Source organism: Podarcis bocagei (genome assembly GCF_964188305.1).
Source record: "Podarcis bocagei genome assembly, chromosome: 2".
NCBI lineage: Eukaryota > Metazoa > Chordata > Lepidosauria > Squamata > Lacertidae > Podarcis > Podarcis bocagei.
Window position 1 is genome coordinate 70,563,486 of NC_138126.1, and position 27,895 is coordinate 70,591,380.

Genomic DNA, 27,895 nt, shown 5'->3' on the forward strand with positions numbered 1-27,895 from the left:
TCTCCAATGAAGTCATCCTGTGGTGTGGTGTAGTGGTTAAGAGCGGTAGTCACGTAATCTGGGAAACCGGGCTCGTGTCTCCGCTCCTCCACATGCAGCTGCTGGGTGACCTTGGGCCAGTCACACTTCTTTGAAGTCTCTCGGCCCCACTCACCTCACAGAGTGTTTGTTGTGGGGGAGGAAGGGAAAGAAGAATGTTAGCCGCTTTGAGACTCCTGAAGGGGAGTGAAAGGCGGGATATCAAATCCAAACTCCTCCTCTTCTTCTGTTACAAGAGGATCTTGTGCTAACAGGAGGGTCCCATCTCCCCATAACAGCCCCAACCAGTCTGCTCTGAAGGTTGGGAAAAACCCCAGAAGAGATGGTTACAGGTAGAAGTTCTGCTAATGGACATCATCACTGCATTACACCACTGTTTCACATTTCTTTGAACTTTCACAAATGTAAAGAAAAAGATCCTCACTTTGCATTGACATGTTTGTTAGCTTCTGCCTCCATTGCAGTTCTTATCGCCACCTTGTAAGCAAGTTTTGCCATATGATTTTTTTTGCACATGGTTGAAGTCACTGTTAAATCTGAATTGCAAGAAACTTGCAAATATTGATGAACTTGTTTAATTGCGTTTAAGTCTTTATTGCGTAATCACTATTTTGTAGGTGCTTTAGAAACACTATATACTCTATTTACTTTTGAAGTAAAGGCACATTCTTTATACATTACGTAAAAAATTATTCCATAGGGACTAAGATTGACATTTTTTCTTTGACATATAAATCTAGAGGAATTTTTAAGTGGAACTGTTACAATAGGTAGAGGGGATTAAAGTGTTGAGAAAAGTAATGTATTTTAGAGGTCAAATGTACAAATGTCGAAGTACAAAGTTAAATACAAACAATAGCTTTTTACATCTTAAAAACAAAACCAGAAGTATGACTGCATCTCAAGATTGCGGCACATTGAGCACATTTAGGGTTGTCTCTGGCACTTCATTCTATGCATTACCAGTTTTTATTATTTTGGTAAGCCCAATTTGTATAAATGAAACCTCATGTCCCATTCTATCATGGGAAACTAGTACCATAAGAAAGTGATACATACTGGTGGCATTTAGATTCCCAATAAAGCCTATTAAACATTTGGTTCATTCTCAGTTTTAAATGATTTTCCTGTGGACAAGCCAATGTCTTAGGAAGAAGATGAACATCTTTGAAGCAGTAAAGTGTGGCAAGTATCACAAACTCGTACAGGCTTTGGATAGGATGGAAGTGCAAGTTCATTGCTGGAACAAGTGTTGCAAAAGATGTCACCGCAGTTTCGACAGTGGTGCTGCAAAGGTAGTGAAAACACAGTATTAGGACTCTAAGCAAAAGCAATTCTTAAATATAGGCTCCAAATCAAAGGAAACTGCAAGTCTCACTAAGATAAATGGAAATAAAGTCAGCCCTCCTGAAGTGCTACAATAAATGAGTTTGGGCTGAAATCAAAGGAGAGTTGTAAACAACATAAAAGCCTATGGTCTCAATCAACAGAATGCATTTCAGATAATTTTCATATTTGTTATCTAGGGTAAAAGTATGGTTTCCTGGCTTTGTAAAATGATTCTAAATTTGCAAACTTAACATGGCCCCAAAGGAGCTGCTCCTTAAAAAAAGTATTAAAGATTTCTCAGTTTACAAAAGTACCACATTGCCTATTTTTTCACATTTTCTACAGAACAGTTTCATTTGTTGTGAGACCTTAAGTGTGGGATTTTGGAGCAGTATTTTGTATATTATGGATACCATCCCCTTGCCGTGTCCCTTTGCTGTTAGGAGGTTTTTCAAAAGTGGTAAAGTTGCTGATTTTACTACTGGATTGTTTTGAGGAGGAGCTGTTCCTTTTGTACAGGTCTGTACATTAAGATAATTCAACTGAGGAAATACCGTATTTTTCGCTCTATAACACGCACCTGACCATAACACGCACGTAGTTTTTAAAGGAGGAAAACAAGAAAAAAATATTCTAAATGAAACAGTAGATGTATGATTTTTGTGGTTCATGCTGTGGCCACAGACATGTGATCTGATGGTGAGTTTGGGGTGACCCAGTGCAAAAATCCTGAGGATCCATGTGGATCCGTGCTTTGTAACCACGTTTTAAGTGGGGAGGGAAGGAAAAGCACTCAAGGGATAAGGAGCACGCGTGGGGTGGGTGGAGAAGCAGCTTTTCTGCGAGCTGAGCAGGGAGGGAAAGAGCACTGTTGCTTTAAAGGTATACTTAAGGTATTTGCCCTGTGCCTGGGGTTTTTTCCATTTAACAGTTTGCAGCCTTTTTCTTCGCTCCTTGTTTTGAGGCAGAATAGATTTGAGCAAGTGAGGAGGACTTGGATTGCAGGGGATTTGCTATTAGCTGTGTAAAAGCTCTCCTCCTTGCAGCTTTCTACTTTGTTTGTACAGGTGGCTACTGGTATCAGGTTCAGTTTGAGTGATAAGCAGCCACCAGCAGCAATACAATGGAGCACAAAAAGCAGTAGAGGCACTAGGACCCAGACAATGCTCAAATCTATCCTGCCTGAAAACAGCTGAGAAGCGGGGGGATAGACTTTTCTTTTACTTCCTGGTTTTCACTGCTCAGAGCTCCAGGTTGGTTTTGGGTTTTTTTTTGCTGCTGGTTGCTTAAACTTTATCCTTCCTGATCCAAGCCCTCCTGTCCCTCTGCAGCCTCATTGCTCCATTTAGAGAGCGCTGGGACCTTTGCTAGCTGAGGCTGCAGCAGCTGTTACCGGCTACTTTAAAAGCGCCTGCTGGCTTTGAACTGCCTGCCTTCTCCCGGCTTGCTATGGCTCCCGTCTGTCCCTCCTCGCGTGTAAGCGGCTGCTGCCCGCTTTGCTGCCATGGCTCTCCTTCCCTCCCTCCTCCTCAGCTCCTCCCCCTCCTCCTGGCTGTAAAGCAAGCAAAGCTAGAGCCGTTCAAAGCCCTGCAAGCGGCTCCGCTTTGCTTGACTGACGGCAGCCATGGCTCCGGCCAAGTGCATTCGCTCCGTAACACGCACAGGCATTTTCCCTTACTTTCTAGGAGCAAAAAACTGCGTGTTATGGAGCGAAAATTACGGTAATTCCTCAGCGGTGGCACTCCAATTTTGATATACTTTCCCCAGAAGCTCACTTAGTATCAGGTCTTTGATACCAAAACATAATAGTATCCACCAAGTACTTGTTTGCTGATGCATGTCTCGGGACTGAACTGGGTGGGATGTTACAAATCTAACTTCCACAGGGTGTAAAAAACAACCATTAGTAGATGTGCTTCAAGGCTCAAATTACTTTTTCTGCACTTTCATCCCTGATCCTCCTTGTTGCTGTTCTATAAAGGGAGGTCGTGCTTTAGAAATTGCTCTCTCCCAGGCAAGTCTCCCAGATACATGGAATAATTCAGAATTTTACCAGGAGGCTTGTTAGCCCTTTATATTACCTTTCTTCTTGAAATAGAAAATTCCTTCTCACATTGTTTACAGTGGGTTGCTTCGTCATCTTTTAGCCATGTATGACCCTAAAACAAAATGAATTATTTCAATATACAGCTTCTCATGTAAGGCATCAGTGAACTGTAGGCTTCAAAGAGGCTGAATGGTTGTCTAGGTGACGTTGGCCTAGCCATAGCATCAAGTATATCTAGCATTCCCCCCTCCCTGCCTACCAAAAGGGGAAAAAAAAGATTTAAGCTGCTACCCTATCCACACTTAACTGGGTGTAAGTGCCAATCAAACATAATGGAATTTGTTTCTGAATAAGCATCCAAAGGACTATATGTAACTGGTAGTGTCCATTCAGACTAGAGCATGCCATGTTTAGAGAACAAAAATAAAAATAAAAAATTAAGGTATTTAAAAGCTGCTACTGCAAGTCTGAAAATGACACACTCCTGATAACTGAGGCAAAGTATCCCATGCTAGCAGGGGCAGAGATGCAAATAATGAAGCAGCAGCAGCAGCAATCACCAACCAGCTTGCTATTGAATGCCAGAATGCTGTTAAAGCTGCAATACCTTTAATGCTTTATTCACTTCTTTAATATCTTCCATCTTAAGCTTGGATCTAGAAAAAATAATAAAATTAATAGCAGCACTTTACATTTGTATTGTGCTTTACAGTATTCAGAGGACACCACATACACTGTATGGTGATCCTTACAATAACCCCCGCAAGGTCCATTATTATTATTATCATCATCATCATCTCCACACTGCAGATGGAGTGGGGCTAGCGAAGGGTGAAATAGTGGTTAGTCGAAGGCAACTTGGTGAGTTCATGGCAGAGGAGTGTTTCAGACCAGTGACTTCCAATTTGTAGCTCATCCTCCTACTGATATGCAAGCTCTCAGACTGGAGAAATGGTTCTAGAAGGAAGCACATTCCAAATTGAAGGGACCAAAAAGTTGCCTTGAACCACCCATATTTCCATCCCAGTAGCATGTTTTTGAATCACTTGCTCCTTATGCAGCATCTTACTAACTTTTAACAGCAGCGTCCTCTATTGTTTCGCGCTGTGCAATAGCAAGGTTTTCTCCCCCTCTCGTAATAATAGGAACCTGGGGGCCATCCAATGAAACAATACTGTAAGATTTAGGAAGACAAAATGAGGTGCTGCTTATTCAGAGCTAAAATCATGGAATTTGCTCCCACAAAGGAGCAACTTTGATGACCGAAAGACAAATTCATGGCTAAAGCTATCAAAAGCTGCAAACCATGATGGCTCTGCTCTACCTCCAACCCGAAGGATCGTATGCCTCTGAATGCCAGTTGCCAGGAACTACAAGCAGGGAGAGAGTGTTCGCACTCAGATCCTGCTTGTGGGCTTCCCATAGGCATCTGGTTGGCCCCTGAGAACAGGAAGCTGGACCAGATGGGCCTTTGATCCAGCAGGTCTGTGAATTATGTTTAAAATTGGAGTCACATGGTGTGCTTCCTCCTGTTTACAGCTGTGCTTCTGCAATTTGCTGCAGGAAACACTGGTGTAGCCATGACAAACAATTGCCATATAAAACATGCTTTAGTTGAGATTGCTGCATTGCAGGGAGTTGGACTAGATAACTAGAGTTGGGGTCCCTTCCAACTCTACAATTCTATTATTCTTATCTTACACAAGTTAACTCAATAATGCATCTTCTCTGGGAATGAGAGATGAACAGAAAGGGGCCCAATATCAGAACATGCTTACTGGCTAAGGTGAAGCCCCATTTCTTGAAGGGCTTGCTCCTGTTCTTCGCAGACCTTTTCCAATTGCTGCTTCTCTTCCTGCAGTTTTCGCAACTCCTACAAAACAAAACACAAAAAAGGCTATATAATTTTCATTAGGAAATTCCTCCTCCTCCTCCTGCTATTTTGAACTTGACTGATAAGATCTCAACCATATCACTTTTGGGTGAAGGAGAGAAAAACTGACTACCTGCCGTTTGTAAAAATGTATTACCTTGCTATTAAGCCAATGAATGGTTGACTTCGCCTTAACCATTAAGAACAACATTCCAATATGTTGAAAAAACCTGTGTGTGGAAAGGCTCCTAGTCTTAGCCATGGCGATGTTGCCAAAAGACTGGCTTTATTCAGCCTAAGGAGGATGCTCATTTGATCATTTGCTGATCAGAGAAAGAACAGTTCTTTCCTGGTGGCTAAGTGTTCTTGAACCAGTAGCTTACAACAACCTCTGTACCCTTAAAGGAGAGAATCTGCCACGTTACATACTAGTAGAAAGGCACCCGAGTTACTTCCCCACGTTTCCTGTCCTGCATTCTTCAAGTTGATGCCCTACAGAGGTTCTGGACTACAGCATTTGGTCTGGCTGCGATTTGGATTTCCAGCTCACTTACTTTTTTTAACCCTTCCACTTGCTGCAGTTCTGTTTTTAACAAAGCTGTAGTGTCCTTCTCTTGATGCAGCTGATGTTGCAGAGTCTGCCGCTGCTCTTTCTCGGATTTTAATTCTCTCTCAAGAGTTAAACTGTTTTAAATTCAGAGACCAAATAAACAAATGCCAAGTTAGAAACAAAGCTTGTTTAACAGCAGTATTTACTTCGCTAGAAATTCTTGAAATAATTACGGAGGTGGGGTGAGGTAGCATGCTCCTGAAGCCACAAGGGAGGAGTTTTGAATTTCTGTGTAGATAGTGGATATCACCTGGGAAGACAGGTGTACTGGAAGAAGCAAAGATCACCCGTGTCAAAGCAATGATTCTTCAACATCAACTTCGTTGGACTGGTCATGTTGTGTGGATGCCTGATTATAGTCTTCGAAAGCAACTACTCTATTCTGAACTTAAAAATGGACAGTGTAATGCTGGTGGTCAGCAAAAGAAGTTTAAAGATTCTCTCAAGGCAAATCTAAAAAAATGTAGTATAAACACCGACAATTGGGAAACACTGGCCTGCAAGCACTCCAATTGGAGAACAACCTTTGCCAAAGGTGTCATGGACTTTGAAGACACTCAAACTCAGAACGAAAGGGAGAAATAAGCTAAGAGGAAGGCAGGTTTGGCAAACCCTCACCATGATAAACTCCTGCCCGGAAATCTATGTCCCCACCGTGGAAGGATGTGCGGATCCAGAACTGGCCTCCACAGTCACCTACAGAAACCGTTAAGAACGTGTTCATGGAAGACAATCTTACTCAACGATGAGTGATCGCCAAAGATGATGATGTAGAGAAAAGCTTATGGAAAGGGGTGAACACTGACTTTCCTGCTTTTGCCTCTCCCTAGCAGCCCCAGAGATGTCTATGAAGATTGGGGCCCTCTGAAAATGAGGCGGGCTGTGGCATGGGAGGGGGTGATCCCTGCAAAATTTAGCAGAGGCACTTTCCACAAGCAAAATTCCAACTCACGGAAGGCCTCTATGTCCACTTTTAATGAATTGCTCCCTTACCCCCCAACCCTCTCCCCCACCACATATAGCAAGGGGAATCCAACCTGCAAAAGCTTATCTGGGGCTGCCAGGGGGATAAGGAGATGGGAATGCCTGCTTCTGCCCACCCCTTTCGCTGGATCCAACTGAGTGGCTGGGATCCAGAGAGCTACTTTAGGCATGTGAGTTTCTGGGTGATGTTTTACTTTAACAGCACACCCTCATTTTGGAACGTCTCTGTTTCACGAGTCATTTGCCATGTTTCTTGAGCTGAGCGCTGCTGAGAAATCCAAATTCATAGGCTCCTTTGGGACATGCACGAAAATAGATATGCAGTTCTTCATTTCTTTAGTCCCAGCCAATAAGAGTGGCAACAAGTTAAACCAGGCCCTGCCTTTAGAAACTACAGGCACAAACAATCTGAAGCAATATATGGAAGAATGCATAAGAAATGACAGTTCAAAACGATCACAGCTCCCATATCATATTAGAAAGTTTAGTGTCAACTAATTTGCTATGCTGATGCATCTTCTTAGCTTTGTGGCTAGCTGATTTTGTGAGGCATTTAAGCTGTGAATTAAACGCTCTGTTTCCAGGAAAACCAAGGATAAACAATACGTAACACAAGGTTACCACTTGTTATCCAGCTGGATTAGCTGCTGTTTCAAGGTCACAATTTTGCCACCCAGTTCTTGCTTCAGTTTGACATTTTTTTCTTCTGCAACCTGCCTGGCCTTTTCTGCATGCTGCAATCTAAAAAAGAAGAAAAAAACACACACACAAGTTACATAGAACTATAGTAGGCTTTCCTCTTGCCAAAACTACCACCTTTGAACACACCCTTATCATGCATTAACATGTTATATTAGAAGAAGAAGAAGAAGAGTTTGGATTTGATATCCGGCTTTATCACTACCCGAAGGAGTCTCAAAGTGGCTAACATTCTCCTTTCCCTTCTTCCCCCACAACAAACACTCTGTGAGGTGAGTGGAGCTGAGAGACTTCAAAGAAGTGTGACTAGCCCAAGGTTACCAAGCAGCTGCATGTGGAGGAGCGGAGACGCAAACCCGGTTCCCCAGATTACGAGTCTATCGCTCTTAACCACTACACCACACTGGTCAGTAGCTGCTGCAGGGTAGGTAGGTCAGCCTTCAGCACTCTGGCCCACAAGGGCCTGTCTAAGTTACCCTGTCTAGCAAGGAGACAGATGTTCACCAGTCCTAGCCTGAGCTTGGGGAAGTTGGGCCAATAAGCTTATGTCTTCAGCTCCTAAGGAGACCACCAGTGAACAGTGCTTCAGTGAACGGCCCTAACAGCTATTTAAGCCCCATGTGCCCTGATGGAGGGCAGTAGAAAAGGCAGCCAGGCAGCTCATGCCATCAGCTCCTGAAGGGACCATCGAGTAGCCTGAGAGAATCCTGTTCTATGCTTTTAAACTGTTGTTTTAGTATGTTAAAAGCATAAATCACCTTAGGGTGCACTGGCAGAAACGCGGCATATAAATGAACAATTCTCTTAAAAGTACAACTTGCCGTTCCCTCTTGCAAATTCATCAGTTTTCCATTCCGCCCAAGGGCATCCCAAGCCTCCCCTGCATGGCTCTTTCCCTTTCCCTCCCCTGATTTTTCCACCACATTGAACTTTCTCACATGTCTGCCTTATCCTTCTTCAGCATCTAGCACAGGGGTGAGGGACCTCAGGTTCAGGGGCCAAATTAAGCCCTCCAGGGCTTTCTACATGGCCCTTGGGAGTCTGGCCATGCCACTCCTGATCACAGAAAGGTAAAGGGGATTACAGGAAATAGGTCAGTGGGTCATCCATGCTTTTCCTAGAAATATGTTGTACCCATGAAAGGAAACTAAAATGGACTTTGGAAACATTAAAAATTGGGGAACTAGGCAGGTCACAGCTAATCAGGCTTATGGAAGGGATTACCTGCCCTCCATCTGCTTGACAGAAGACATCATTTGATCCGTTTTGCCTTCAAAGGATGATATTGCTTCACTTTTCTGCTGCAACGAACCTTCTGCATTCTGGAGGGAAAGAATCAAACTGCTCACTGCAAAATTGTTCTGTGACTACAAAAGCCAAACCATTCCAGGTCCATATATGATTAGCTTAGTAATGAAACAGGTCAGAAAGTTACTTCATCATGTCTCCCTCTTTATACTGAAATAGGTTTCCCCCCCCACTTCAAAAGGCAGAGAATAAAGTTGCCTCACTGCCGTAATGCTAGAACAGGCAACGTGGAGGCAAGAATCAAGGAACTGGCTTAACCTTGGGATCTGAGAAAAGATGAATCAGACATTTGAAAATAAGTTTAATACTCCACAGCTAAAAGCCAAATTAGTACAAGGAAACCACTATTGTGCAAGCCCCATCCTATGTCTATATACAAACCACGTGAGTCTCTCACATACTTTTAAGGCATCTCAGAGGGAAAAAAAAGATTAATGGGATTCTCTCACTGACCCTTAATACTATCTATCATCCAAACAATAAGCAGAGATGTACACAGGCATTGCAATCTTCAGACCTCCTGGCCAAAACAAGTGACTGAAAAACTAAGCTGATTAGAGAGAAATCAAGAGCCGTGTTTCCCCGGCTGTCATGGCTAAAGAATGTTTAGCTAAGCAATCTCCTCCTTTCAACTGTATCATGTGAAGAGGCCCTTACTCGTAAGCAGGAAGTTTTCTTTTTCTTCCAGCCACTAAGAATGTGAATGAATGTTGTGCTCACTATACATCATTGAGTACATGAAAAGGGCAGGATTCATCTTATCAGCCCTGTCAGTGGAAGCCCTGCGCAAGGACTTCTGCTTGGGCAATGGGGATCCCTCTAAACACACGCCCTAATTGAGTCAAGGCGTGTCATGAGAATCCCCACTCCAAACAGAGTGCGGGGGGAGAAAAGGGGGGATTGTTCCAACTACTAAGATGAAATGCTTATTGGAAGAGTGCAATGTTAAATTCCACTCAAAATGCATATTCATGCAAGGTTGGTTGTGTCTGCTCAGAATCCTGACGTTGTACCTAACAGGGTGACAAATCCCCACAATAAAAATTAATGTAAGAAACTTCTATATAACTGAACCAGAAGGCATATGCAGTTGAGACAGAGGGCCGTGGTTTCTGAAGCTAGGAATGAGCATCAGGTCTGTATGCACTCTTCCTGCCATGCTCACTTTGGTTCATTTGGATGCAATGGGGAACTCTAGTTTAAACAAACCAGGATCTCTCCACTGAAGCCAACATATAAGGGGAAGGAAGAATGTGTGGGCTTGGGCAGGCCACTCTCCTTTTCAGTTCTCCATTTATAAACCTGAGCTCAACAGTGATCCTACATCAAGGGTAGCCAGTGTGGTGACCTCCTGTGTTGGGGACCATAACTCCATCACGTCAGCATGGCCAGCAGTCGGGAATGATGGGAGTTAAAGTCCAAACATATATGGAGAGCTGCACACAGGCCACCCCTGTGCTACAACACAGGGCTTTCGCAAGGACGAAGCTAATGATCAGAACGCACTGTACACATTTAAAGTGTTATGCTCATACCTAGTGAATAGGTTGCTTCTCCATTTACTTAACAAATTTACCTGAGATTTATTAAACATCTGCAAATTGATAGCTTTAACTTCCTCCAGCTGCTGGCGAAGGGCCACTAAAGTGTCTTGTTTTTCATGAGTATCTTTCTCCAGGAGCTTCATAGCAATTTCCATTTCTGTTTTCATTCCAATCTGCAGCTCCAGCTCTTTTTCCAGCTCCTTTAAAAATAAAATTCAAATCTGCATAAATAACAAATATTTTCTGTTGAGCTGTGTAAAACCTGACCCGTGTGAACTTGTGTTTTTATAGATTGTGTGACAATGGCTGGAATCAAAAGAAGCTGAAGGTTGCTTCTGAAAGCATGCTGACACTATTCTGCACACCCCCAGTAGTCCCCACCCCTATAGTCGCAAAGAGGGGTCAGGGGACCCCTGGCACAGCATCCAAGCAAGCTTGCTATGATGGTGCATACAGAAACCGAACAAACAATGATTCGCTCCAGTTAATGAATTATGGTGTTTTACCGTTCGGATTCTTTTCTCCTCTTTCAGTTGCTTCCAGACATCACTGTACATTTCATCCAGGCCTTGCCGTGACTGCTTGTATGTTTCCAGTTCAACTTTGGTGTCCTGTTTTGTTACCTAGAATAAAAGGTTATTTGAGAAATCAACCTGTTGGTAGAGTAGGCAAGTTTCTCACAAGAGAAATTATGTTTATTTAGAAGTGATTTTATATCTACAGACAGTATTAACTACAGGAAGATATGTATTATTGTTGTTTTATTAATTTATGAATTGTCCTGAATATATAAAATAATCTACCTGGAAAAGCTTGTTGCAACAAAAATGTTTTCAATTGTTTCTAAAAGCTACAAATACAGAGTGCCTGTTGTATGTCAAAGAAGATGTTCCCTAAAACAGAGGCAGCCACACTGAAAGTCCTCCTGCAGGCTCCTGATATTTTAGGGACTTAAAGAAGACTCTCCTGCACAAAGTGTCCTACAGAGGTATGCTAATGTTTAAATGGAAAACAAGATCCTAGGTGGACCTCCACACACATCAGCTACATACTGTATCTGACCTCGACATGCTTTTCGCTTCGTTCACGGATTAGTTCATTTTCTTGCTTCAGCTCCTGCTGCTCTTCCTGAAGTGCCCTGATCCGATCAGTTGCTGCTGCCAGCTGACAAACAGAGGTGGGTGTGAGAAGAGAGAAGACAAACCGCCATGCATCATCTGGATGAATATTTAAAAACATCCCACTCAACTGCAGCCTGAAATTAAGACCAGGCAAGCTCATATTTCATAATTCAGCCACTAAGGTGGATACACACAACTGTTTTATTATTCCAAGACAGAAACTGGCAAGTTTTTCTGTTGATGAACAGAAGGACGCATTAGAGGGAAAACTTCTCAGTCTTAAAATAACCATTTTAAGTGCTGTAAGTGCTGTAGTTCAATGGCAGAGCACTTGCCTCTCCCCTCTGAAACGCTGATGACTTGCTACTAGTCAGCGTCAGCAACACTAAGCTAGATGGAGCAATGGTCTAACTTGGTATGGAAACAGCTTCCTATGTTCCATGTACCTTTAGGTTGTATACGAGAGGAAATGAACTATCTGGCTCTCCTCACCATGACCTTTCCAGCTTCCCAATTCCTATCAGTTTTGCTCTGCTCAGGAAACCCATTTGATAAGACTCGCAGTTTCAAGAAGGAAGTCACTTCAAAATTTTCAAAAAGGAGCAGGCACCAGTAGCAATTGAAAAACTTGAGCACCACAAACCTCTTCTTGGAGCTTTGAATTTGTCTTCTCTAGGCACTCTATCTTGGTCTGCAGATCTCCAACAGTGCAACTGTGACAAAAAGATTACCAAGACCCACTTAACATTAGCCACTCAAAAAAATGCCAGGTGTTGAAGGGAAGTCTAAGCAACCAAGATTTATTCTGTTTTTTGTTTCCCGCCCACCCCCCAAAGAAACACTTAGCGCTCACAGTTTAAGAAAATTAATGAAAAATATAATGGTATGCAAAACATTATTATTGGATTGTAAATATGGGGGTTTAAAGTGGGGGAGTTACAAGGCTAGCAGAACTAGGTGCTAGAAGAGCAAGATAGTACAGTGGTACCTTGGTTTGCAACCGTCTTGGATTACAACCATGTCAAACCTGGAAGTCTGTGTCCCATTTTTTGGATTACAACCCATTTATTTTTGGATGACAACCAATTTTTTGGGGAGGCCCCATTGGCGAAAGCGTGCCGTGGGTTACAACCTGTTTTGGTTTACAACCGGACCTCCGGAACAAATTATGGTTGTAAACCAAGGTACCGCTGTACGAAGAAAAGGGGCAGATCCCTCTGAAGGAATAAGCATGAAACCCGTTTTTCAATAGTATAGCATTCCTTAAACTGCTGCCGTAGCTAAAGCTGTGATTTTAAACATGGGGGAGGGGAAGAGGACAGGGGGAAATCAAGTTTTCACCAAGGAAGCCTACCTTAGATGGCGGTTAAGTTCTTCTACATAATGTTTCTGATCAAGCACCGCAGTAATGCCTCCATCTCTGATATTGAAATAAAGATGGTATTTTAAAGAACGGCTCATTCTCTCAAGTGCAACATTTATATTAGAGACATTCCAGAATGGCAGCCATATAGGTTCTCTTGCAGCAAAAACAACAGGAGCTTTGTGGCATCTTAAAGACTAATAAATGCATTATGGAATAGGTTTTTTGTGGACTATAGTCAGTTTGCCACAAGACTTGTCATGTTATATTAGAGGAAAGTTATCATACAAAAAGCTACATATGCATTATATATGCAAATGCTCTTCCTTTATTAGGACCAGTTTGGTGTCAACAAGATGTGCAGCTGGATTTTTTAAAAAATGATAGGGGATAAATGACTCCAAGGGGTTAAAACCAGCCCCACATTCTGACCAGCAAGGTCAAATTGAAGCTACAGCCAAAATAGAGATGCTGAGAAAAACCATTATCAATATGAAAAGATAGTTAGGACACCAGTGTGTAAAGACACAAAGAAACTGGGTTTTTAAAAATTAATTCTCCACACAGTTAAGAGCAGGTAAAAAGCAGAGTTTTAAAAGCTCAGTCAGAAAAGCACCCAGGACTGCAATGGATGCAGTTTTAATGCATTGTTATGAATTATACAGGTTATACAAATATAAAATGTACAGGTTTTCTATGCAGCTTGTCCAGGTTCCCCAGTTAGCACAGCATAGCTCCTTCAGTCCCCATTAGTTCAACAAGACAGGTGTATAGGACCTGTGTGTAGAAACAGGGGATGGGTAGAGGATGCCTGCCCTTAAACCCAAATTTGAGTGGAACTCTAGGGAAGGCCGCTGAAGCCAGAATTAGCATGTTTGAGCCTCTATATATTTCCTCTGCCTTATTTTTTTGTCAATAGCCTTTCTATATTCCATTTCTCCCACTCCTCTCTTTCTCAGAAAGAACTAAAGAAATCCCTAAATATAGGTTCATCTACTTTAATTAAAAATTCTATTAAACAAAGATTAGGAACATAAATTCAACCTTACATACTCTTTGCTATTGTCACTGTTTTGTGTATCTTTAAGGTACAGGGAAAAATCAATCACTGCAACCTGAAAAGACAAATAAGATTCATTTACAATTGAATTAAGTGCCTCAACAGGATTAGCTATGCTTTACTTATTTTCATACCTTTCATTCACATTCTAATACAGTGGTGCCTCGCAAGACGAAATTAATTTGTTCCGCGAGTTTTGTCGTCTTGCGATTTTTTTCGTCTTGAGAAGCACGGTGTCGGGAAAGTTTTGGAAAAGCTTCAAAAATCACCAAAGTCTTTAAAAACCTCAAAAAAGGCTACCACACCGCGTTCTATGAGTTGCTCCTCGAAGTCAAGTCGCAACTGTATTAGCGGTGTTAAGAAAAAGGAAACAAACTTGCAAGACGTTTCCATCTTGCGAAGCAAGCCCATAGGGAAAATCGTCTTGCGAAGCAGCTCAAAAAACAAAAAACCCTTTCGTCTAGCGAGTTTTTTGTCTTCCGAGGCATTCGTCTTGCGAGGTACCACTGTAAATGAGTTTTAAGGGAATAAAGCACAGGAGGCCAACTTTTTTCAGCCTGGGGGATGCATTCATCCTTGACCAACCCTCCATGGGGTGCACCAGCCAGTGCTGGGTGTGGTCACCCCACAAAATGGAAAGGAAGGAAACACTACGGCTCATAGTACAAAAAGTGCTTTTGGAAATGCTACTCATAGGGACTCAATTCACACACAAAGACACACAGTGGCCTTAGCACAGTAGGAGGCTCTCCCATACGGCAGTGAGTAGGGACAAGTGGTAGAAATCAGGTGTCCAACCTTGAATGAGCAGAATTGCTTCTGCTTGCTTAATGCCCCCATATGACCCCCCTGGCTTCAAGACAGATTTAGACTACTAGGATAATATAGGCCTGAACTACCAAAACACAAGTTATTCCTATCTACAGGGTTGTTTATGAATGTTAAATATCACTCCTAGGTTTACCTGGGTGTCCAAATCTTCTCCTTTTAAGCAGAGATTTGCATCAATGACATTCAGTCCCACAAGCAGACCTATGATCACAGCTCCTTCCTCTTCCATCATCAAGGCATCAGGCTCATAAAATTCACTAGGAAAGAAAACATATAATTTAATAACTAATGTGGGGGGTACTGTATTATCCACCCAATTAAGACCAATTCAGTAAAGATTATACTGAGCTCAGTCCTTCCTATCAACTTTATGGCCAGAATACAAGCATTAGTCTGAATCCAGATTAAAAAATAATAGTAACATTATTTACCCTACCCTGTGCAACAGCAGCCTCTGAAAATCTTCTCTCAAGGGTTGGGAGACAATGGGGTGGGCTGAGGACTGCCAGCCCCCTTTCCATAGGCTTTTCTCTGGATCAAACTCATTTACTTTAGATACTTCCCTGTGTGGCAAGATGTGTTATTCCAGAATAATAATAAAAAGTTCAAAAGATACCTCAACAGATTCTTGTGGTCCAGGAGTACTTTCAGGTAGTCTGCCAGTTTCTTTTGCATCACAGCAAGATAAAGCCAAGCTCTGCCTCTTCCAATTGGGGTCCTACAATTCCACAAGGACACCAGGTGTCAAACATGCTATCCACTCGGTATATAAAAATGCATCCGATAAATGTTTCTGCAGTTTACCATGAGTACAGATTTCCTGCAGCAGATAACTGTTTATTATACGAGCCAGATAAAAAAAACATTTAGGCCTACACATTTATTCATTGCCTTTCCTTTAACTGATTAATTAGTGAATTACCAATTAATATAAGTACTGTAATACCCAGTGCTTTTTTTCTGGAGGTACGCATACCCCTAAACATTTTGTGAATCTAAGTTTGGTCTCATTGATGGGCAGTATTTCAATATGAATAGGAAAATGAGAGTACCCCTAAACATATTTTTTTAAGAAAAAAGCACTGGAAATACCTTATTACAGAAGATTTGGAAAGAACATTTAAGTAAAGGAAATATTGTCCTGAAATTCTACCCTTATTGATCCATAGCAGATTCCAACGTATAGTTAGCAGGGTAAAATCTTAAACACTTTGCAGGATTCCAAAAAAAATAGACCAGAGGCAATTAATATTTCATCCAGTAGAGCTTTACTGCTACTGAAGGCAAATGAGCATAATGGTCACAAATCCAATACATTCAGGATTGGTACTGTCCATAAGAAATCCAGTTGCAGCAGACTTAACTTAAACTTACAATAACCTGTAATAAGTCTAAACCTTAACACTAAGCATACTATGTACAGAACACCACACCAGTAGGAAAAGAGATAGAAAGAGAAAAAGTGAACCCCAGGCTCCTTCTGGCCTATTTTTATAGTCAGCATGACCTTGCCAGAAGAGATAAGAGAACCAGTTTAAGCCAGCTGTACTCGGCTTCTCTGAAGGAATAACCAAAACATCATGAACCTTCTGCTTGTTTCTTTCACACAGAGAGGCTTCCGGAACCCTCTTGAATTAATTAGAATAGGAAAGATCTCTACATATCAGATCAATACTTTCTGTACTAAGAACTGCAAACTGGGAAAGTTTGACTACTGGGAAAGTCATATGGGCAGGTCTAAATAGTTAATATTGAAGCAGGTCCTACTGAGATCAGTATGACTTTTTCCCAGTACCCACTTTAATGTTTCCCTCTGGCATCTGACACCTGTTGAAAACCCATTGCTCTGAATTGGCACAACAATTCTTATAAAGAAAGAAAAAAGAAACCTGTAATAATTTTGACAGTCTTAAATGTAAAACGGTATTAGTAAAAGCATTAAATGACAGGAAAATGTAGCTAAACTGTCACTGTATACAACAACAGCATTAGCACTGAAAACCCCTGTCAATAAAGGATAATTTCAGTGAAATTTCCCCCATCTTTTAACTTGAAATTAGCCCATCATCTTGTTAACAAATCAACCCATAGAATATTATGAAGGTACATGAATACTATTAGCAACCTCATTCCTTATAACAATTTGTTTCCTTAACCTCAACCTGAATCTTTTAAAACTCACTTTAACTCTGGCAGATTTCTGACACTTGTTGCTAAATCTGATGCTTCTGGACAAAGTTTCTCCACCATCTCTAGAGGTCCAAAAAACGATTTGTTCTGCCCAATGAAACTCTTCTTAGCTAGATAAAAGGGAGGCAATGGAAAGGAAATAACGTTGCATTATTTCAGTTTAATGTGTGCAAAGTAAAAAGGTTCACAACAGTTCAATGAACAGAAAGCAAATGTAAAACACAGAAAGCACACTTAACAAGGGAAGGAGTAAGCATCATTAAACATAGTGGAACTTTTAAGTAAACATGGATCTGCTTGCATAATTAAGGTATTTTCACACCTCACATTCAGGCTACAATTCTGCATACACATACCTGGAAGTAAAACCAACTGAACACAGTATGATAATACTTTCAAGTAATATATGATTGTGCTATGAAGTTCTTTTTATGAAAACAACCCCCCAACTTTGCATTCTGCAATTTTATTGTAAAACTTCTGTGGCTATAGTGAACATTTAGTTTAAAATGGCAGTCCATCTCTGTCACGCATTTATTCCATTTACATTTTCAGACAAGTAGCAGGAGGAAGGATTCAGAGTCATCTTTAGTGCCACACACAACAATGCTCTCAATGCTATTAAACTAGTTCCATTTCTCATCCTACAGAGTTCTAGAACAAGGTCTGTAAGTGGTCCAGCAGATGGGTGTTACCTTGCTTTAATGCCACTTCTGTTTCCTTAGTAAGAGGTAAATTGATGAATTAATCAGGCTATGAATTCCACTTCGAACATGTAATTCCTTTTTGCTTTGTCTATTACTCCTTCCAAGAATTTTCTCATGGCACAAACCAGACATTTTTTAATGACTTCTAGAAGTCATTAAAACTTCTAGAAGTTTAACTGTGCTTATGTGCACAGTTAAAGCTAAGATCCACATCAATTAAAATACTTTTACAATGCAATCCTATATATGCCTATTCAGAATTCAGTGGGGGATAGTCCCAGATAAACTGGTTAAAGCTGCAAGCCTATAATCAAAGGCACATACATACAAGGATAAGAAAAATATACTATTTGAAACCACAAGGCAAAACCAATACTGGAAGGAAGCTCACCTTTAAGTCCATGCTTGAGACAGTGTTCCATCACAACAAAGAACTGTTGCAGGGGAGGGAAGTCTGAATCAAGGGTCCGACCCAAACTCAGAGCTGACTGGATTAAGACTTTAACACTCAGTTTCATCATGTTCATGAGATTTGAACGTTCTTCCATCATGTGGAATTTGGCTGCTGAACAAATGTAGATACACATACATATCAGAAAAGAAACTGACGTAAGATTGATAGACTTATTCTCAAAACATCAAACCCCACAAAACACCCTCTTGCTTCATAGTTTAGCACAACAGAAATATGCCAGAGGTGGTGGTGGAGGAGAAAAGAGGCAATAGAAAAACCAAAACAATCCAAGATTTTTTCTGTTCATATATCAGGAACTATATATACACCTCTCTTGTTAAGACAGTGAATGTTCATGAAACAGATGCACTCTAGAAAGGGTTGAAATGGTGCAGTTAGGTGGTGTGTGAGAGAGAGAAAGAAAGAGAGACATTTAACAAACCAAGGAGCAATCACAGACCTTTAAGGTCTAAAATACCCACAAGCATTAAAACACCCCGCTTATTTCCATCCCAATTTCTGTTAAAAAGAAAGCAGCGAAAACATTTTGGGTGCAATGTTTTAATTCTATTTTGTGTCTCGTATGAGAATGACAGTCCTAGTTATGCCCAAATACAAAGAGCTCATAAGGATGGTGACACAGAGGAACAAACATCTGCCAGTCAGACTAAAAGGGAAGCCCCCGCGGATTCTGCCTTGGTACGACCCGCATTCTGCAGTGAAAAGGAAAGCATCTTAACTTCACAGGGAGAAGGATCAGAGCAGCGAGATCAACGCTGGAAGGAGGGGAACAGAGTACAGTAATAGCCGCTTCCGAGCATGTTTTGCCTTCTGCTTTCCTCTGTAGTCTCTTTCTGGCTCACACAAACACACCTGCATTTTGGCAGCTCAGTGCTAATAAGCTTCCCGCAATGTGGGTTCCCCAGGGAGGCTCCCACCCACCACCATCATTTCTACGACCCCTAAGCAGAGGCCTCGATAACCCCCCTCCCCCCGCTTAATTCCCCATTGGTATCTCACCTTCACCTGGCGTTACCAGAGCAACACTTCCCTCCCCCTCAAAATCCAAAGAGAGGCCCTTCATTGGTTAAAGGCACCCAAGCCGCTGATCGCCTTCCTGCAAGCCAATCGGAACGCCCGGTGCACAAAGCCGGTGTCTCGGATTGGCCACAGCCAGCGACCTGCCCTCCCATGTTCCGACCGGCCAGGAAATGGTTTTAAGGCCCAGCCGCTACCGCAGCCCTCATTGGGCAAACAGGGAAAAGAGGCTTTGGGCAGAGGCAGCGCGACACTGTAAACAAGGGAGGGGTGGCGCCATTTTAGTTGTCTGGTCGCTGTTACTTTCTTAAAGGCCTCTTCCTCTCGTTGTGGAAAACCAAACGCGAGGATAATAGTACTGTACTGTGTTTTTACACTTGCGTGTATTTTTCCTCTGTAGCAAATGCTGATTTTTCCCCACCTTCCCCCACTCACCTCAACGTCATTCAAAAAGCTTTGGTGGCTGACAAATACAACCCTTTTCAAGACGCTGCTAGACAATTTCATGTGTTTCAACTATATGGGGGAAATGCTTTCCCAGTTTGAAATAAAATTTGAATTGTTGTCAACAAGGTAACACTAGAATTCAAATAAAAATCAAGACCTCAAGAATAATTAACAGTACAGTACAATTTCAGCCACAAGTGGAGTTTTTTTAATTTAAACGAACCACTTCGTTTCTGTTAGGCACTTAGCAAAGCTGTATGGTTATTTCAGTGTCAGCACCTGGGACTATAAGGGATATATAATACTTGATGTTTTGTAATTATATTGCAGCCTTGTACAGTATTAGCTATGTGTTCCTAATGACACATTAGTATATGGCCAAATTTCTGGTGGATGAAGTGAACATGTTGTAAATAAAAATATGCCCTTTTCCCTTATGGGGTATCCAAGAGCCCATATAGAGTCCTTACATAGGTTCCCTATTGGTAGGAGAAAATAACAGAGGCCAACCAGAGAATATTGAGAAGCAAAGCAGCTAGTAAGCTTGATCTTTATTGATCTGTTGCAACAGGGTACTCCCCTCACACGCAGGAGAGGAAGAGGACCCAGAACAATGGCCTGCAAGGCCTTATAAAGACTTTTGAAATTCCCCTTCTCTAGATCAGGACCACCCCCAGAAACATTATGCATACATCACAGAAGGGGTGTAACCTAAGACCACCCCTCAGATACATCCCACCTACATCACAGAAATTTAAATGTTGTTTTTCTCTTGTCCTTGTTTATCTCCTGTCTAGCAGGTTACTTGATTGGATTTTCTGGGGAGCCTGGCCATTCTTTTGTAGTGCTAAAATACTTATTTCCTGGGCCAGGTCACAGGCTCACACCTTATTCAAACACAGATTAAAGGAAGAGACAATGGGGAGGCTTTTCCAATTTTAACCTTGCAGAGAAAGGATTTGGTCAGTTTAGGAATCAAAATGGTTCCTGTGCTGATCTATGTATGTGCAGTTATGAACATTACTATATATCTAAAACCATAAAATTCCTATCACAAACACAAGTTTTGTGAAGCTGAAAGAATTCCCACTGAAGTTAATATGTTAGGGTTATGGTATTAAGGTGCTTAGGTACTTTGCCTGCAGTGTGGCTAGACAGAAGCAAAGCATTCTGAACTTAGTACGGTTTTTGCAAGCTTTAGGAGTTGTAAAAATGGATCATTCACTATGTTTAGGCTTAAAATTAAAAATGTCAAGAGTTCTGGTTTGCAAAACTGCAGCAGGCAAACCAATGAATTAATAGTCACCAGCGGATTGATACTATAAATCTATGTATGTCTACCCAGAAGTAAGTTCCACTGAGTTCAATGGGGGCTTTCTTTCAGATATGAGCATAAAACTGCAAACTTGCAATGGCTGGGGTGTTTTGTTATATCTGAGAGACAATTCCTTAAATGAAGACTATTTTAGAGCATTTGAGATAATTTGAGTTGCATTTAATTTAAAACAGAGTCATAGCCAGCTTTAAGCATAAAGGCAATTTATGTATACAAACTGAAACATTTAATGGTAGTAGTTAATATAGAACTGTATAGAATTGATAACTTAAAAGTTTAAGACACTTCTGAAATTGATAAAAGTATACACATTACACTTTCTCAAACATGAATAGTCTGAAGTGGGCATTCATACACAACTCCCTCTCGAGTCCACTGTAGCTTCCTTCAAACTAAGTGTGGGTAGGTTTGCAGACTTGTTTGTTTATTAGAGTATTTACAAACCACCAACTCATTAAAAATATTATGGTGGTGTATAATAAAATCATGAAAACATCAAAAAAATCTAAAACCATAAAATACAGAACAAAGGACCAACAACCTCAGTCAGAAACAACTTGAGTTGCTTTCATTGGAGCTTCTTTCTAAGGAATCATGCCCAGCAGCCTGAAACTCACAATAAAACATTTCACAGATACAATAATCTGCTAGCAGTTATCCTTCAGCAAGTTACAGTGGCAGAACAGATCAATTATAAAAAGTGTGAATGTACAAGCAACGATTGTTTTTATCTTTTATTTTTTGATGGTAATTCTGAAACACTCAGGTAACTGTGATTGTGCAGAAATCAGTGAGGGAATATTTTGGTTGCATTGTCACTTTTTATTGTCATAAATTCCAGTTGTGTTAGTTAAAGGTAAAGGTAAAGGTACCCTTAGGTCCAGTCGTGGACGACTCTGAGGTTGCACGCTCATCTCGCTCTATAGGCCAAGGGAGCCAGAATTTGTTTGCAGACAGCTTCCGGGTCATGTGGCCAGCATGACTAAGCCGCTTCTGGCGAACTAGAGCAGTGCATGGAAATGCTGTTTACCTTCCTGCCGGAGCAGTAACTATTTATCTACTTGCACTTTGACGTGCTTTCGAATTGCTAGGTGGGCAGGGGCTGGGACTGAACAATGGGCGCTCACCCCGTTGCGGGGATTCGAACCGCCGACCTTCTGATCGGCAAGCCCTAGGCTCAGTGGTTTAGACCACAATGCCACCCGCGTCCCTTTTTGTGTTAGTTTATTGCAGCAAAAATCCATCTGCTTAAGTCGACCATAGCCCACGAAAGCTTATGTAAAAAAAAATATTGAGCCACAATACTCTTGTCATGGCACTTTAACTGAATCATATAAATTTTAAGAATTCCTACGTAAATCAGAATTCATAAAAAGTTTGTAGCACCTGCATTTCTCAAAAGCCTGATAAGGCTATTTTCTTACTTGCTACAAAAAAGTGCATTGCCTGCCCATTTGGCAGGGCATCATATGGTTTAATGCAGGGGTAGGCAACCTAAGGCCTGGGGGCCGGATGCGGCCCAATCACCTTCTCAATCCGGGCTGTGGACAGTCCGGGAATCAGCATGTTTTTACATGAATAGAATGTGTCCTTTTATTTAAAATGCATCTCTGGGTTATTTGTGGGGCCTGCCTGGTGTTTTTACATGAGTAATACCCTGCCCATCTGGCTGGGTTTCCCCAGCCACTCTGGGCGGCTTCCAACAAAACACTAAAATACAATAACCTATTAAACATGAAAAGCTTTCCTAAACAGAATGTGTGCTTTTATTTAAAATGTATCTCTAGGTTATTTGTGGGGCCTGCCTGATGTTTTTACATGAGTAGAATGTGTGCTTTTATTTAAAATGCATTTCTGGGTTATTAGTGGGGCATAGGAATTCATTCATATTTCCCCCCCTCCAAAATATAGTCTGGCCCACCACATGGTCTGAGGGACGGTAGACCGGCCCACAGCTGAAAAAGGTTGCTGACCCCTGATTTAATGCTCCAGTAATCAAGATGTGCTTGATAGCTTAGGTGGGGTGGTACACACATGCCTCTAAAGTGGCACAATAACCCAGTTAGTCTTTGTCTGTAAGAATATAAAGAACAGCCTTGCTGGATCACACCAAAAGTCTTATCTAGTCCAGCATCCTATTCTCATAGTGGTCAACCAAATACCTACGGAAAACTTAAATGATTTAAGACTACTGGAATGGCATACTATTCTATTTTTCAGGTTTCCGTGTATTTGTAGGTATTTATATTTAGTTGTAGTGAATTTCTCCATGCCCTTATTGCCTTCTATTTCTCCAACATATTTTACACCATGGATAAAAAATACAGTGTCTTAAAAAACCCTGAAGGTTGTAACTAATGTTTGTCATACTCAGAGTAGAACCATTAAAAATGATGGCTATGACTAACTTGGGTCCCTTCATTTCAGTGGGTTTACTCCAAGTTGAACTTCAATCGATACAACCCTAACAAGATTATTTTTATTCTTTCAGTACCACAATATTCTGTTTTTGCCATAACACAGATTAACACAACTATTCATACAAATCCTGCATCCCAGTGTTGGAAAATTGTTTTAAGTTCCAGGACTAAATGTTTAATCAGCTTTCCAGTCCTTTGCAGGAATAGAAGAATGATAAAACAGCCCAATGGGACTTATTCTCAAGTGGTGGACATACAGTGCACAGTTGTTTGGGAGTAAGCCCCAAATAACGCAATGGGGCTTGCCATTGAGTAAAAATGCACAGAAAGGAACTGGTAATTTGCAACACATTTGGGTCTCCTAATTTTCCTACATAACTGGCTTGATTGTAACAGCTCTCTCTCCCATCTTGTTCCCTTCCAATTAACTTAAGAGTTACATTTCTACACTAGTATATCCCTTTTTCTTTACCCTTAGAGTGATTTTTTCCCTACTGGAATTTGATAATACTCCAAATATTATATATAAGACTAGTAAAGGTAAAAAAGATAAAGGACCCCTGGAGTAAGCTACAATTGACATCCATCAGCCTTTATTTATAAATTTATGGACTTTTAATAATTGAAGAAAACATTTTGATTGCCTAGATTTAGTAGTTACAACTTTATGCTCTATTTCTACGCAATTATGTTTTTATATATTCATCTAAGTCATTGTCACCTGATACAGGCAATCGGTGCAAGTCATTTTTCAACTGAACTAAACTCTCCAGGAGAAAACAACCATTCTTAAATACACAGAATTATAGAACTGTAGAGTTGGAAGGTACCCCAAGGGTCATTTAGTTCAACCCCCTGCAATGCAAAAATTAAAATACTAAAACAGATTAAAATTACCTCAGTTTTCCAGACATCTATACATCAATGTAATAGGTGGATGAAAGAAATGTTAATGAACTTCAGAATAAAATGCAGTCTGCTACTACTGTTTTATCTTTTGCAAACCTCTTTGTGATTTTCTACAATCAAATGGTGTATAAATTTTAACAAAGAGTTTGCTAGAGTTTAGTTCTTGAATCTATTTTCAGTTCCACACCTCAACACTAGAACATGTGAAGGAGATGAACTCTGAGCATGCTGTTTGCATCTGTCTGCTTCGAGAGGCAATGGAAGCATGCACCATCAAACCATTGGGAGAGTTACAGTGCTTGCTGACACTGTAGAAACCAATATGAGAGAGACATGTTTTATTGCAGCAGGGAGAGATGAAGGTGCCTGGTTTTGCTGTTACAGGTATGCCATGGCATTTCTTTTCTCTGCACTCCTCATAGCAGCCACTTCTCCTCTGGTTGCTGCTGTGGATACATGACCTGAATGCCTGTCTCCAGGCATTATGGTAATCTGCAAGAGATTCCCACACGGCAGGGTTTAATGTTGCCAGCCTTCACGTCACACCTGCAGACATCTTTGTAACACAGAGTTGGTCTGCCAACAGGCCTAGTGCCTGAAGCCAGCTTCCTGTAAAGCACATCCTTGGGGATCCTGACATCTTTCATTCTGTGTATGTGACCAAGCCAACATAGACCTCGTTGAGAAACTGCGAAAAAACTTGGAATGTGGGCTTAGAAGAGCACATTTTTGTTTGAGACTGTCCTGCTATGGGATGCCCCAAATCATCTTGACACAGTGCATATGGAAGGCATTGAAGTGTTGCTCCAGGCAGGTGCTAAGTTGGCCATCACTCATTTCCATAAAGCAGCATACTCAGCATTCAAGCCTGGTCATTAGTATCACATTTTCCCATACCCTTTTGGGGAGACAAGCCATTACTGTAGCTGCTGTACCAATACACTTGTCTAGCTCTGCATCAATGGACAGGTTGCTGGTTATGGTGGAGTCCAGGTAGACAAAATTGTCTACCACCTCAAGTGTGTGGTCACCAATGCTGATGTGTGGAGTGCTGGCAATGTTTTGACCCAAGATGTTGGTCTTTGTAAGGCTGATGTTAAGTCCTAACTCCATGCAGGCTTGGACAAAATGGTTGATGAGTCTCTGTAGAGTTTTCTTGCAGCGGACTGTCAAGGCTGCTTCATCTGCAAACAAAATTTAGCAGATGATAACCCATCACACTTTTTTGGGGCATGGAGACGTGACAGGTTGAACAGACACCCTGTCACTCCTTGAATGGAAGTGCACACCATCTTCAGTCAAACAGAAGGCATGGGAAACCAACAGGGAGAAGAATATGCCAAAGAGAGTTGGAGTGAGAGCACAGCCCTGTTTCACACCAGTATTAATAGGGAAGGTATCCGAGGATGAACTGTCATACTGAACGGTGCCACACATGTTCTCATGGAAGGACATGGTAATCTTGTAGAGCTTAGATGGGCACCCTATCTTGTTGAGCAGTGTGAAGAGTCCTTTCTGGCTGACAGAGTCAAAGGCCTTCATCAGGTCTATGAAGGCAATGTACATGGGGCATTCCTGCTCTCTGCATTTTTCTGGCGCAGTGAGAAAATTATGTTGACTGTTGACCTCTGAGCTATAAAGCCTCATTGTGACTCAAGATAGACCCTGTCAGCAAGTGACTGTAATCTGTTGAGAACTACATGCGTGAAAGTACTCAGCAAGCTACTGTAATTGTTACAGTCATGGCAGTCACATTTGTTCTTGTAGAAGGTCACACATGTCTTGTGGCACAGATCCTGTTCCCCAACACTGCAAGAGAAGTCCGTGGAGGTGAGTCATGAGCAAATTGAGGCATGCTTTCAGCACCTCTGTTGGAATTCCATCCTGTCCTAGGGCTTCCCCACATACCTGAGACAGACAGAGCCTGGACACTATCAACAGCTGTGTTGAAGACTATGTTTTCCTGTGAGTACAGTTCTTGATAGTTCTCTGCCCATCACTTCATCTGCTTGCTATGGTCTGTGATGGTCTCTCCAGACAAGGTTTTTAGTGGTGCAGTTTTTTCTACTGTTGGTTCAAAGGCTTTCTTTATGCTTTTGGATATTTTGTGAGTACTGCCACTGTCAGCAGCAAGCCAAATGCTCTGACACAGCTTTAGCTTTAGTCACTGGCACATCGCCTGGCAATCTTCTGGGCGTTGTTCCTTGCACTTCTCAGTGCAGCAAGCATCTTCTTGCAGGGGGCACACTTTTAGTTCACAACAGCCTTGTGCTTTGCAGTGGTAACAGGCTCCATGTTCTAAACGCTGGCCTCAAACCAGTCAGGGATCTGCTGCTCTCTGCTGTGCAGAGTGGCTTTTCTGTATCTGTGACACCAAGTACAAAGCCTCAGTCTGGAATTTGGGGGGAGTGTTTCTAGGCCAATCAAACAAAAGTACATACAAAGAGCCCTGCTGGATAAGAACAAAGCCTATCTGCCTCCTATACTGGAGGCAATAAATAGCCATCATGACTAGCAGCCCTTGGTAGTGCTTTACAGGACGGGGGGACGGTAGCAGAATAATCGATGGAAGGTCTATCTAAGTCTGTGACCATCACCAGCTCTTGCGGTAGCAAATCCCAGAATAGAAGGTGTGTGAAGAGGTACTTCCTTTTGCCTGCCCTGAATCTTTGTTGAACGTGGCCCATGGTTCTAACATCATGACAGACTGGGGGGGGGGATTTCTCACTCTGCTTCTGGAGTGGAGAACCGCAGCTCCCATCAGCACAAGCGGCCAGGGATGATGGGAGTTGTAGTTTAGCAACATCTGGAAAGCGGCAGGTTTCCCCACACCACGTGCGTTTTATACGCTTTCTATCATGCCCCCCCCAAAAAAAAATAAAAGGGGGGAAAACATAAAGGTATCCATCGTATGCAGGCAGCCTTGACTTAAGCCTAGCCACCTCCTTATGTTTATATTGGCTAACAATGTAAGAAAGTATTCCCTCCGCCGGGCGACCAACGCTACCGCCCCCACCGGCAGTTTAGGAAATAAAACCACTTGCTGCTTCTTCGCACTCCTCCCGCCGCCCCCCTAAAAAAAATAAATTCAATACCACAAGCAATAAGCATGGCCCTACTTGGGTTGGCTGGGCTGTCATTGCTGAGCGGTTTGGGCACGAGTCCTACCAAGGCTTCGGACTTCAGGGCGCTCCTATAGCCGGCTGCTAAGTTTTCCGAGGCTTTCTTGGCCAGCGAGAGGATGGGAGCCGGCCACCGCGAGTCCTCTTTGCCGCCGCCGCCGCCCCTCAGCTCAGGCGCGCTGCCGGGGGTCCGGGCGGCGGCGGCGGCGGCGGCTTCGCAGCCCTCGCTCTCTCCCGCGGCGGGAGCAGCAGGTACTACTACTTCGCAACTCTGCCCTCCTTCAGCCATCTTTGCTGGGTCATATGACGCGAGTCAGGAGCCCTGGGGCCTCGGCAACTTCTTCCTGTCCCTCTCGGGTCCCTCTCGCTGGCTTCCTCGCCCACAGCCCTGGTGTGGCTGCTCTGCACTGGCGTCGAGGGAGGAACTTGGGCGGGCTTACTCCTAAGGAAGCGCCTCTTTCGCG

The 27,895-nt window shown here is 42.2% G+C and overlaps 1 protein-coding gene across 3 annotated transcripts; it reads right to left on the reverse strand.

Annotated features, from left to right (window-relative positions):
* Nucleotides 1-609: 609 nt before the first annotated feature.
* RUFY1 (RUN and FYVE domain containing 1) lies at nt 610-27,841 on the reverse strand. 3 transcript variants are annotated; one of them, XM_081180746.1, is made up of 18 exons: nt 27,429-27,841; nt 18,097-18,270; nt 16,991-17,108; nt 15,425-15,526; nt 14,942-15,065; nt 13,971-14,032; nt 12,909-12,974; nt 12,198-12,267; nt 11,496-11,597; nt 10,940-11,056; nt 10,466-10,633; nt 8,806-8,903; nt 7,504-7,623; nt 5,843-5,972; nt 5,194-5,288; nt 4,023-4,071; nt 3,450-3,527; nt 610-1,326 (listed from the first exon to the last, which is right to left on the reverse strand). In XM_081180746.1, exons 1-18 carry the CDS (start codon nt 27,718-27,720, stop codon nt 1,186-1,188), a joined length of 2,106 nt encoding a protein of 701 aa, XP_081036872.1. In that variant the 5' UTR covers nt 27,721-27,841; the 3' UTR covers nt 610-1,185. The 3 variants fall into 3 exon arrangements, with proteins under 3 accessions (XP_081036872.1, XP_081036874.1, XP_081036873.1); XM_081180748.1 differs by having other exon boundaries at nt 27,478-27,611; XM_081180747.1 differs by lacking the exon at nt 27,429-27,841 and adding an exon at nt 19,180-19,258.
* Nucleotides 27,842-27,895: the final 54 nt, after the last annotated feature.

Bases quoted from the DNA above. Each gene is read 5' to 3' on its own strand.
- RUFY1 (XM_081180746.1), bottom strand. From the start codon at position 27,720: ATGGCTGAAGGAGGGCAGAGTTGCGAAGTAGTAGTACCTGCTGCTCCC. The intron at 15,527-16,990 runs GTGAGTTTTAAA...GTGGAATTGTAG, and splicing joins AGAAATCTGCCAGAGTTAAA to GACCCCAATTGGAAGAGGCA. The intron at 7,624-8,805 runs GTAATCCCTTCC...CTTCTTTTTTAG, and splicing joins GTCAAGCAGATGGAGGGCAG to ATTGCAGCATGCAGAAAAGG.